Below are 13,888 nucleotides of genomic sequence, written 5' to 3' on the forward strand. Positions count from 1 at the left end.
CAAACCAGATAATTTAAATGTGTCATTTTAAAATATCATTCATGATTTATCAATCATAAAAATAGCAACGCTTGACACTTAGAAAAAAGTAAAAGTATCCCTAAATTCAATGACTGGTCCATAGGGATACGTTATTAATTCATTTTATGAAAATTGTAATGTTGCTTTTTAAGATGTCAATATTTGTATATTTCATTTCATTTAGCAACGTTAATTTATTTTTGAATTTTTAAGATTCTGAAAAATAATTGTGGTCCTTAATTGTTCAGTAATTGATTTGCTTTTATTTTCAGATTTTAAGGCCTTCTCCTACCATAGATATAATATTAAACTGTTACAAATATAGTTGCCGGTTTCTACCGGCGACTAATGAAAAAGCATTGTCAAAGTAAAGCAAACATTAATATTGAAGGGAAGATCGTTTGAGCCTGTTGGCATTTCTAAAGTATGAATATGTTTGTCACTTTCTACTTTATCGTTGAAAACTGTGGAATACATGCATGTGGATATATATAAAAGATTGTTTAAAATGTTTAAATATGAAAGAAGAAACAAAAATGTTCATAATACGACTCATTTCGTAATGTATCATATTTTTGCACAGATTTAAAGGAATAAGAATGGATGGATTGATGTCTGTCTAATATAAATATTCATCATTTAAAAAGAGGAACCATGACAGTTTTCCTATTGACATCAACCATATAAGAGAGAAATTCGTGTTTAAAGACACTATTTTTTACTTGAGAAATAAGTTCATGGGCGCCGCCATTTTGGCGTTCTGTCATTCTCGCGAGACAGACGAGACCGAGATTGTGACGTGTTATACCCACTTCCGGTATAGGTGTACACGCTGGTACAACTGAAATATATCTTGATGAAGAACTTATTAATTTAATTGCGTACATTATATATTATTTATGAAAACATCATATGGAACTGAATTGCTTTAATTAATTAATTGAAGACGCCGCGACATTTATTATCATTTGTCCGATACTCAAGCTTGCTGATGATCCCACCACATGATTTAAGCAATGACTGCTTAATTTTCAAAGATAAACCATAAATTTACATTGGGTACTATGAGAAACTTCTTCAAATTGACGATATATCCTTTTATTTTGTACTTAATTTTCGCTAGACAAGCTGTCCAAATAGGGTACATCGCCGGTCATGTATCTTTTTTCAGGTAAAATATCAACTAAATCCAATATGCTGAGGACGCGATTGACGCTAAAAATGAGAAAGGCGCAGGAAAATCGGCAGCCAGACTTATATCGTATGAAAACAAAACTGTCCGTAAAGTTATTAAGGCACCCAGTCAAAACTGGTACCAACAGCAACAGGTTGCCCATTCCCCTATAATTACGCATATTCTCGGGTTTATCCAGTTCCCCAAAGCTTTTTTCCACGTTATCTACTTACCAAATTCCTTTCCCCGACAGATACGCATTTCTACTACCGTAAATTTAATCCAATAAAACAAAAAAATCATAAATCTACTTTATGTTTAAAAATGATTATTGTAACTGAAAAAAATGTGTTGCTCTTTTATGACGTGCTGTAATTTACTACAGTATAATTTGACAGGTGTGAACCGATTTCCCCCTAAGGTCATTCAGTTCACTGATGAAGTGTAAAAAAATAGATGTCTATTTCGTCATTATAATATTTGGCAAGGGTGATTAACCAATTAGGGCAACATTGTGCATGATCAAAAGGTCTGCCGGCACAGAGGCATACAAGGGCCAATAAAAATCGTCAGTACACAGTATGACAGGAGCATTTGGTGCAAATTAGGAACAATTAAAATGGACAATGCGCAATATTAGACATAAGTAGTAAGAACCAGCAATTGTGTGAATAAATTATGCAAATTAGATTTTTGAGCAGCCAAAAAAAAATGATTTGCCTGCAGTTAATATTAGGCTACGATTACGATGCGCAGCATCATACGTTGACAGACATGTTAACAATTTACTTTTCAAAACAGTTGCTTATATTTTTTGAAATGTGTACATCAATTATAACATATGTTGACACCTTTAAATTTGAAAAGTCAGAATCAAACTGCAAAAAATTAATTGTATGTACTATTAAAAACACGTTTTAGTAGGGTTTTTATAATGGAAGTGGCTAGCGCACGGGCCCGTACGGCTAGCCAAAAGTCTTAGCCGTACGTGAGTCACGTACGACTAGCAAGGACACGCTGTATTGGCTAGCCGTACGGCACTTTTTCAAAATTTTATGGAAGTCGAAAATGCATATGTTATTTTATGACTTTAAGCGAGGATTTTTTAACCAAGAAACAGCATTAATTGTCTTTGGATGTTAACTTTTTTAGAGATTAATCGCCCTTGAATCGCTATATATATCGATCTTTGTCATCGCAAGATGTCGAGAAAAAAATAGCCTTTGCTTGCATTTACACCAATTGAAAAAGTTTACAAAATTTTTGATAATATATAATCCTTTTTTTGTTTCATTAAGTTTAATTTTCGACACCTTTTATATGAAAAAAAAACAACAAAAAACAAACACTGAAAAATGATTGTTTGTTAGGCTCTTGATAATTGCGACCAATTACCGACGGTACTGTATCAAGGAAAGTTTGCATGTTACGTGAAAGGCATTCTAAAATTCTATTGTCAGTCCCTGGATAGGTTTTAAATTAAGGCTAATTAATTGATTGACTGTGCTTTTATGTTCGATATTTATCTACTGTTCTGAAAATTATATAATCATTTTTGCATTTCACCGTTTTTTTCCATTCAATGTTCTTTTTATTTATTTACTCCACTCCGATCATTTTTTATTCGATCCATGTGCTAAAAATATAATAAAAACAAAAATGATTTAATAATTCATACAAATTAAACAACAAATGATAAGCATGTAAATCAACAATTTTATAACGTTCGACTTCCATATAATTTTGAAAATTGCCGTACGGCTAGACAATACAGTGCGTACTGGCTAGTCGTTCGTGACTCACGTACGGCTAGAACTTTTGGCTAGCCGTACGTTTCTTTATTTTTTATTATTATTTATTTTTTTTATGTTGTTACGTATTTTGAACCATAAAAAATCTTCTCTACACCTCCTGTGAAAATTAAATTGTCTGATCAATACTTTATTATATTGATATTTCCTGACGATTCAACTAGATTTATCATGAATCTAAAGATGTGGGGAAATGACATCACGCGCACCTGTTTTTATACGGCCAATACACAAACATGGCCGCGCTTACCGATTAGTAGAAATCGGTGATTTAGCGATTTAAATTTTGTTATCATTCGTTTAATATTATTATTTGGCGGCAGAAAATTTGCAAACTTATTATTTATAGTATTCTTTTTCTGAAATCAAGTTTTTATTCTAACCTTGTTTTTCCCTTTAAGTATCGGACGCTGATATTTACAAATAGGATACATTTATTTTGTCAAATGACATTCTTTGTTTATTGAAACGGATAAGTTCACGTCAGAAAACGAAGTGCATGCATCCTATCGAAATGTTTATAATGGAGACAGTTGTCAATATTGAAAAAAATTCAAACAACAAAATACTCGATTATCAGATAAAACCTGGCTTGGAACTATTAATCCACTGATTGCAGCCGCCTCGCAATCTATCTATCAATCATTCATGAATTATGAATAAATGTTTCTGCTAAGCGGTTTTGTAATCAGAGCTAGGCCAATCGGTAGACGATACAGGACATTTGTGGATATTTGAAAAAATTAAAGGCTAAAACCTATCAGCGTTTTCATAAAAGCAACGCTTTTTTAAAACAGGAATTTTTCAGGATGATATGATGAATTAAAGATAACGGAGAAAACACAATAACTAGACATTTCAAAGCAAACGAGCAAATTTTATTTATTGCATAAGGAATAATTACCATGAATAACACAACGGAATCGTTTGCAGTTGGTACTGAAAATGACGTTCAGTCAAGGAAATTAAGAGTAACACGCACTTTCATTTTGATTACGTTAGCGTTAACTACGTACTTTGGAAATACGCTGATCCTCGTTAGTCTAAAGAAGTTTTCAAAGTATTTGAAAGGGACCCCATTCATTTTGATGGGAAATCTGGCCGTAGCAGATCTTCTATTGGCTGTAGGGCTTTCACTAGAAGTTTTGGGAACTATATTTTTGTCGCTTGAAATAAACACGTTTTTCTGTGTAGTTAAAGTGATTGTGACAGGTGTATCACTTGGTACATCAGGAAAACTTCTTATCTTTATATCTTTTGACAGATTTTGTGCAATAATGTTTCCGATGAAACACCTTACTCATTCACAAAAGTCAAGATGTAGGAGAATACATATAGCGATCGTATGGATTATATCAGTGTTGGTTGTCTTAATACCTGCATTTGTGAATTTGAGATCGTCTAAGGTTTTAGAAGATTGCAACTTTGGTAGAAAGATACCTGCCGGAATGGGTATGTGTGCATCTGTGTTTATACTGCTACAGTTTGCCATTAACATTATCATGTGTTTAATTGTCATGCGGAAACTTAAAACAAATACATTGTCAAGGCAAAAATGTAAAAAGAGCATGATAAAATGTGGACATTTAATAAAAGGATATGTTCTTTTTGTTATATGTTGGATGCCATTTGTTGTGACTTCAATATTAGTGACATTTAGTGAAGAGAAGGAAAGATATGCGTCAGTCCGTGAATATACAATTGCACCGGGTCTGTTTAATTCTGCAATGAACTGGGTTATCTATGGTTGTGCTAACATAAAACTAAGAACCGCATTCAAATCAATCTTATTATGTCGGAACGGGCAGGAACTATTCTCGGTTGGTCATTTTAGAGCGGCAAGTTCAGAGAAATACTCAATTCAAAACGACCAGAAGAGCAAGCTTTAAAGTCTAGCCATACACGTGAAACAATAACTTAACTTGAATTAAGTTAAATAGGAAACACAAGCAAAGCTCTTGACATTTCTTTCTGCAGTTTGCCCAAAATAAATATATGTTAGCACATTTAAGCAGCAAAACAATCGAATTTATACACCCGTTTAAGTTTCAGTTCAGTTTCTTTATACATTATATATCATCTTCAATTGTTCCTTTTGAATGGTTTTTTTTGTTTGTTTTTTATTTTAAGTAAACTTATGTAATGGGTATTTTTGTGACCATACTGCCACATACTAGTACTGCTGTGCAGGTACCCAAGTAGAACAGCTGACATTTCCTTAAAAAGCATTTAGAAGAGCATATTTGCGACCTTAAAATTCATGTTTTGCTAAATTTTGTCGCATCAGCATATTCTTGCATAATACATGTTTAAATTATTGACAACGGAAGTAACTAAATAATATAACATTGTGATTTTCAGTGCATTGATAATCACGATATGGAAAATATAACCAGAACTAACTTCGATGTAGTTTTCTTCAATAAATGACAAAATATTGTGGTATAATGCCATGACCTTTATTTACAATTCTTGCTAACAATAAATTTATTTTTATGAAGTTACAATACTACATAACATACAGAAAATTGATACAAGATAATGTTTAAGTGGATTGAACTTAAAGCTTAAAGCTTATTGTAGTTTACAAGTCTTGTAAGATTCACATTAAAATATGAGTTAGGTAAGTTAACGGATAAACATGCATTATAACAAAATATTGTTGACGTGACAGGTTGATTAAAATCTGGAAACAAAGTGATCCCTCGGAAGCATTAATCACAACAAAATTACATAAGAATTGCAGACTCGGTTTCATTGAGTCTGTACATGAGGGATAATGAATAAGTGCAACATGTATAGTAACAAACATAGCAACGCAATATGCCGTAAACGATGATGATAATTAAATGAAATACCAGACCTGAAAAGAAACGAAAGATACTGGTAATATACAACAAAAGAGACAGCGGGGCAAAAAACTGCACCCAGTCGATCTCTAGCAATGAAATGAGTACTAATAGTCAAAACTGAGAGATTTATGTAATAATTATTAAAATAAGTGCCTTCCGAGATGCACACTTGTGTACCGATGGCTCCTTATGTTTTACTGAAATGGTAATCATCTTAATAATTGAAAGAAAGGTGAAACAAGGTTTTAATTAATAATTTTGCATACTTGTTAAAGTAACGAAATTTAAGATAAATACATCAGTTTATATTTTAGCACCCTCCATAAAAGTCTGAGCTAAACATAGGACTGGAATGACAAAAGGATTATCTTGTCTGTCTCAAGAAAGCAAAGACAACTCGGCGATAAAGCGATAAGGATTGGCAAACACGTACTATTCAAATACTATTTACTCAACTATCAACTGGTCACTAAGATGCATCGGCTGGCAGATTAATCTTTTGCAACCCTTCCCAAATAACACACATACAAATTAATAGACATGGCTAAATGGCCGACCTCACGGCAGTGAGCCCCCTCTAACAGTTAAAGGGCGCTCGCCAAATAACACCAATAAAAGAGATGAACGTGTTTTTTAAATTAAAATCGTATTGTTTAAGTAACCATTACGACCTCGCGCAGTAGTGTAGTTCATACGATATATACAAGTATCTGTTATCCAATAAGTCAAAATGGATGTATATCTAGCTTGGGCTTAGGATATCTCAAAATATATCAACACAAGTTTAACCTAATTATTAATTGTTAATAAAAAAGAACATGAATTAGTAAAAACGAAATAATTAATCAAAAAACGATATAGGACATAACTAAATAAAACTAAAACATGAATTTAAACCTGTTCTTTCCAATTGCATTCTAATGTGAAAAATCATTACTTGTAACCATAATGTTTTATCAAAACCTTTATGACTTGATATTAAGCTTGCAATATTACCATCCTCATAACATCTTTATGGGAGTTACGATCTTTTAAGTGATTATTTCCTGGAGTAGAGGCATAAACATATTGTAACCATTTCATGATAATGCGTCAATATTTGCTTGCCATTCCTCTATCGCTCTTAGGTTAATTATGACTGAACAATGAATTTGCAAATATTTTTTATCATTTGACATTTAAGTTCTTGCCAAATCACATTTTTTGAAAATAATTGCACGAACACTTTATTTATTCATCACACTATAAACAAGAAATGATAAACTAATCATTACAATAACACCTGGAGGGGTTGTGTAGGGTACAGCACATGAGTTTTTTTAATCAGAAGGTCATTTCTTCCAGCCACACTTGACGTAAAAGAATCCTTCGCATTTATTCAGTCCAAACTTGGGTGGATAGAAAACCTTGGAAACAGTCATCTGGGACAACAAACAAACAAATTAACAATTATTATAGTAAAATATAGGCTAAAACATTGTTCTTGACAGCTTTGATCATTAATTTCATTACATTTAGCAGTGTAGATTAAAAACATCTAAACTCGTGCCTAGCGGTGTTTTTGATAACACAATCTTATATGTCTCTCGTGATAAGACGTAGCCAAATAGTCTCTAATTTCATTTTACTGTAATTTTCCTCGAGGGATGTTTCATTTTCAGATTTTAAACAATGACTTAATAACGACCAGGATCAATTGTCAATTTCGTTTCTTTAACAAAAAACTTTAATAAGATAATCTTTCATTTTGATCGTTTCAATTCCGAGTGATTTATTTTGAACATTTCATCATTAAATTTATGCCGGTTTGTCGAATAATTATCTACAATTGCTTGAAGGGCTGATATAACAAATACAGTCTATTTTGTCTTTCCAATAAGCCGTAATGTCCAGAAAGATAAACAGCGGTTTCTATTCAAAATTAAATTCTAGGAATTCACAGTTATATTCTAAGTCTTATATTGATTCAAAATCCAAGAAAAAAATCAGAATATTTTGTGTTATCCTTATATAATATATATATATATATATATATATATATATATATATATATATATATATATATATATATATATATATATAGCATTTTTAAAAAATCAATTTCATGAATGTAATTTGTAATTGAGAAATGACATAAGATTATATCTAGACTCTATCAGTATTCGGGTCATAAGCTGACTGCACTTTAGAGAAGTAACATTTAGTATAAGTTATTCCAACGGTTAATTAAATTCTGTTTTATACGTATTTAAGTCGGCATGTAAGCACGGCGCAAAAATGAGAAATATGAACAATTCTAATCAAACAATTGGGAGTCTTATCGTGATACTCAGGCAAATTGATGACAAAAATGACAAAAATATTAAAATGATGTTATGAACTCTAAAATCACGCTAAAAGGACATTAAAAAAACCAGCATGATTTTCTTTTTTTAATTCTAAATGTTTTGGGTTTCAAGCGTAAATATATTTACATATGTTGAACGAAATTAAGAAGCCGATAGAATCACCAAGTAGTTATGTGACTTAAAAAACAATGGACACTGACATTGTGGACATTGTATGATTACAAGTCTAAGTCATTCATTTGACATTTTCTTTAACGTTTTAAAAGTTCACTGTTTTCGGAGAAGAACTATATAAGATTTTATATCTTTCGTTCTAATCCATTTCATCATTGTATATATTGAATGATTGTATATTATGTACTGTGTATGATTATGAATAAAATATGTTTAAACTAAACTAAAAGTTCACTGTGACAAATTTTGTAAAAGCTTAACGCTCTAACATGACCCACGTGGGTCAGATTAGAAAACCACCATTTAATACTCTATAATGAGAAAAGATTTGTTTCTGTGACTGCCAAGCGTATTCATTTTAGGACATTTACAGAATAATGAATGAAAAATTCAAAACGAAGAAATGCAAAATTTTGTCTCCCACTAAAAGTCATAATTATCAAGAGTTAGTTTTCTTTCTTTTATGTTTCATTTATTCTAAATATATTGTATACAATATATTTCATGGTTCACAATCCTTAGCTAGCCCCTCTCAGATTGTCTGCAATGTCAACAAACATCCTAGGACAACGCTGCTGGCCCAAGATGTTTGCACTTTCCTGCCTAGTCTCAAAGCAAATATAATCCGATATATAACTTGCAAACTGGTCACCATATTTGATACATTTTACGGTAAATTGCTTTTGAATACAGCATTACAGGAATGAAGTTTATTTAGAGGTATGGCAGATTCAGGACAAATGTACTTGCACTTCTATATGAATTGATTTTAGCAAAAATGTTTTATATTGTCATTAGGACGATACAATGTGTATCTAATGACAACGCTTAATCCCACTGAGTATTAACCCATAGTTAGTGTTTGATAAGCATCGGTAATAAATGTTGATTCACTTTACAAAACAGATCACCTCATTCTGTCATTGTTAAATGTAACCAGACGACATCGGATGTTAAATGACAGATTTTTTGTTACATTATAATTGTTTTCAAGAAATATAAAAATATATACGACTTATTTAGTTTTGACAAAAGACCTGCGAATAAACTAACAATAGTTTCATTTGTGTCGTTAAATATATTGTTAAAACTTAACTTGGTGACATGTTCTTATTTTTTTGCATCACGGAAATATAATAATGATGAATATTTCTTTAAATTCGGATTGCGGCGGAATTTTATACTCTATTTTCAAATTCAAATTCTGGATAATAAGAATCGCTGTGGTTTCTCTATTAATAGGAAGTGTGCTTATTGGAAATACTCTAATTCTGATAAGTATTGTTAAATATCGAAGGCATTACAGAGGTTTCTTGTATCAACTGATTGGACACTTAGCTGTGGCAGATATAGTGTTATCAATTGGTCTTTTGATTCATATGTTTGAATATGCGAGTTCCTACGTAAGAAACAATAACTTTTTCTGTGTAATAAAAACATTTTGCGTGACGACGTCGGTGATTTGCTCTTCAAAACTGTTGCTTCTTATGTCTATTGATAGATTCCGTGCTATTGTTTTTCCTTTGAAGCACTATGTAAACTCTTCTAAACATCTAAAGCGAAGGATAGTTCTAGTATTTATTTGGTCAGCTACTTTAGGGATAAGCTGCTTTAAAGCAGTAGAGTTATACAATTTTGCTGACAATTCCGCTACATTTCTATGTTTGTATGCAGATTTGTTGCCGTCAAATTTTTCATTATTTACGTCCTGCTATATCCTTTTTCAATTCATCATGAGTACAATTTTATGCATTATTGCTATATGGAAATTGAAAACGAATAACATGTCTAGATTAAGATTTAACAAAAGTATAATGAAGTATAAACTGCTTATACGAATTAATGGTTTATATGTAATATGTTGGTCTCCATATATCATCACCTCTTTTCTAATAGAAACCATGTGGTATGGAAAGGATGATCATATTTTGACGTGCATCCGCAGCTATTCAGTTATATTTGGATGTTTACCCTCGGGAACTAATTGGATTATAAATGGTGTAGCAAATAAGAAGTTCAGAGATGGATTCATGAACATTTTAAACTGTAAGAAAGAGATTGGCAACCCTCAAGGAAAAGCTGTACCATCTGAGACAGCGCCAAGTAGACAAGAACATTACAAAGATACCAAATTTTAGGGTTGTGAAATTCGAATTGTTGTGCTTATAATATTATTTTTGTTGCAATTTTTATTTCTTTTATTCTATCTTTGCCTTACAAGGTGGTTTCAAACTTCTTATTTAATAATGTATAATCACTTGTTTTAATTTGGCATTATTAACGATTTTCAAGATTGAATGACCAATTTTTTAGTTGGCTGATCTATTTTGCGCAAAGTACGTTTTGTGTTTGTGAATCATGAACGAAGAAAGAAAATAAATAAGAGAACTATATTATTTAAGTATATTTGTATAAATTTATTAACAATTTAAACTTGCTTATCAATGGATTTTCTAGTGAAAACACCGTTGCAAAATCAACCCATTTTCAAATAACTATGTTAGTTAAATTGCATGTTTTAAATGATTGTCGTCATTCTGGCCTTTACGAATGCGTTGTGTACCTGTGAGGATATCATTCCCCCGTTTGTGAACGGTGAAAAAAAATTCTGTAATGCATTATATTGATTGACTGGAAATAAAGATAAATTCTATACTCTTTATTTTATTACAATATGAAAAGACCTATGTGTTTTATTCTTTTTTGCATTTTTACTTTCGTGTAATCTTAATAAACATGAACTATTCTCTTTGTGATTTTGTATATCTTTAATGTACAGCAGATATTTAAGGTTGATTAAGATCACAATAATTTGTTGTTTTCATTTCTATCTCTTGAATATAAAAATGTATATCTTTAAAGCATTCGATGTTTGAAACACTATTCTTTACAATTAATCAATGTTTGTCCCAAACGGTGTAACACTGTTTATTATATATTCTTGTAGATTATATTCTTAGTTAACGGTTTCTGATTGCTAAGATTAATGTGTTATCGTACTGATATATGTTTTAGAAAGTAATGACAGTTACCATTTGATTGTATTATACGCATATGCTTTTTTGTTATACATACTGTGTACGCATGGGCATATTGCCCGGATGTATTGTGAAATAAACTCTTGAATCTCTTGTAAACTTGATCAAAATAACGAGCTTGTTATTTATTAATAATACGTACAACTATATGTCAAGCAATGCTCTTAGTTATGCCGCTTGCCTGGAAGTCATAAAAGTGCTTATATTGTTTGATATTCAGATTAATAGATTAATATCCATTGTCATTACATTATGTTAATTATACATATCGCATAGAACTTACAACTGCGTATTTATACACTAACTGCACATACAAATCAATTAATTAACATAACAATGATAACATCATAGAAAATTGGTTATTATTTAGTAGTTTGACTTTGATGAAGAATACTTGCGGATGTTATTAATTTAGACATGGACACTACTTAAAAAACTATAGTAACGTCGTAAAATGAATAATATTACAGAGTCATTGACAATGAGTTTTGATTTTGACGTTCGTGCAATGACATTAATACGTACGTCTATTTTGATAACATTGGTATCAACGACGTACTTCGGAAACATACTGATTCTTATGAATCTAAAGAAGTTTCCTAACATTTTGAAATGCCTCAATTTACCTTATTAGGAAACGTGGCCATAGCAGATCTTCTCTTAGCTGTTGAAATTGTCTAGAAATTGTAGGAACTATATTTATGTCGCTAGAAATAGACACTTACTTCTGTGTTATTAAAGTTATTGTGATAGGTGTATCATTAGCAACATCAGGAAAGCTTCTTATCTATATATCTTTTCACATATTTTATGCAATCATGTTTCAAATCAAACATGTAATTTTTTTTTTCGCGGTTGTAATGATTGTTTCAATGAATGTTATTGAAGATTGTCATTTTGGTAAGGGTTTACCAATGGGGATAAGTCTTTATGCGGCTGTGTTCATACTGCTACAGTGTGTCATCAATGTCATCTTATGTTTACTAGTTATATGGAGACTAAAAAAAAACACATTGTCGAGACAAAAATGTATTAAAAACATAATGAAATGTGGATATTTGTTAAAGGATATGTCATTTGTTTTATGTTGGATGCCATTTGGTTTAGTTTCAATATTGGTAACAATTACTAAAGACAAGGAATGGTTTACGTCAGTTCGCGAATATACAATTGCACCCGGCCTTGTCAATTCAACAATGAACTGGGCTTTTTATAGTTGCACTAATATTAAACTGAGGACTGCATTCAAAGCGACATTTTTATGTCGGGAAAACGGGGAGTTGGCTTCATTGAATTATAAAAAGGCGGGAAGATCAGATCAACATTCTGCCAGAACCGTCAAAGACGCGCAATCTCTAAAAGTTGGTCAATCACTTGAAAACATTACGTTATTCAATTTTTAGAGAGTTTACTTTCAATTTTTAGAGAGTTTACTATCAACTTTTGATTAAATGTCTATTAAATATTATGATAACTGTCCAGTTGTTATTACCAATTGGAAACAAACACAATCAATAATCAATATAAGTGACATAACTACATAACTGTGTTATTTGGGTGATTAGATTTTTTATGAGCAAATTTGCATTCTCACCTTGTTTTGGGTAGGTTGTTATGACAGGTGTTTGAATACACATGTCGTCATTGATCATGAGGGCGCGAAGCTACTCGCCATTTAAATACATCTTAGACAAATACATTATATTTTGTTTCGGGTGTAAGAGAATGTACCTTTAAATTACACCACAAACAAATTAAACATGAAAACATGTGTACGAAGCGTTCAGTGACACACACACAAAAACAACATACAGAATTTGCTGAGAAAAGTTTACTCTAATGTTAATAAGTGTTTTCATAATGGCTTTGCTATGGATGGTCCTTACATTTGAATGAAAGCGTGCTTATTATTGAAAAGTAAATTAATAAACACGCATAATTGACCAGCTTTTAATAAAAATAATGCAGTATTTGCCTTTTTTCTTAGAAGAGTAATTGGGTATTAAATTGCACATTCAATAGCTGCATCACACAAGTATCGATTATCAATATTTCTGATATAATTATTATTCGGACAAAATCACGATTACAATAGAACATAATTCAGGACAACATTTCCCTGTGAACACGTTTCATTCATTTATTGTTATAAACATATTTTTGTCTGGTAATTATTTACTAATTGGTTAAATGCGTCATATCCTTTGACAATATGGAATAAAAAAAGCATTGTAAAGGTAAAGCAAACATTAATATTGAAGGGAAAATCGTATGAGCCTGCTAGCATTTCTAAAGTATGAATATGTTTGTCACTTTTTACTTTATACATTGAAAACTGTGGAATGCATGCATGTGGATATATATAAAACATTGTAAATGTTGTTTAAATATGAAAGAAGAAACGAAAATGTTCTTTATACGACTCATTTCGTAATGTATCATATTTTTGCACAGATTTAAGTATCGGACG

The 13,888-nt window shown here is 31.3% G+C and overlaps 1 protein-coding gene across 1 annotated transcript; it reads left to right on the forward strand.

Moving 5' to 3' along the window:
* Positions 1-3,864: 3,864 nt before the first annotated feature.
* On the forward strand, positions 3,865-4,992 carry LOC132722957 (somatostatin receptor type 1-like). The gene has a single exon (XM_060707579.1). The coding sequence runs from the start codon at positions 3,912-3,914 to the stop codon at positions 4,893-4,895; it is 984 nt and encodes a 327-aa protein (XP_060563562.1). The 5' UTR covers positions 3,865-3,911; the 3' UTR covers positions 4,896-4,992.
* Positions 4,993-13,888: the final 8,896 nt, after the last annotated feature.

The sequence above is a fragment of the Ruditapes philippinarum genome, unplaced genomic scaffold (assembly GCF_026571515.1).
Source record: "Ruditapes philippinarum isolate M1 unplaced genomic scaffold, ASM2657151v2 ctg3188_1_1_1_1, whole genome shotgun sequence".
Taxonomy (NCBI): Eukaryota; Metazoa; Mollusca; class Bivalvia; order Venerida; family Veneridae; genus Ruditapes; species Ruditapes philippinarum.

What these genes read in the sequence shown, in the direction of transcription:
- LOC132722957 (XM_060707579.1), top strand. Translation starts at nt 3,912, where the DNA reads ATGAATAACACAACGGAATCGTTTGCAGTTGGTACTGAAAATGACGTT.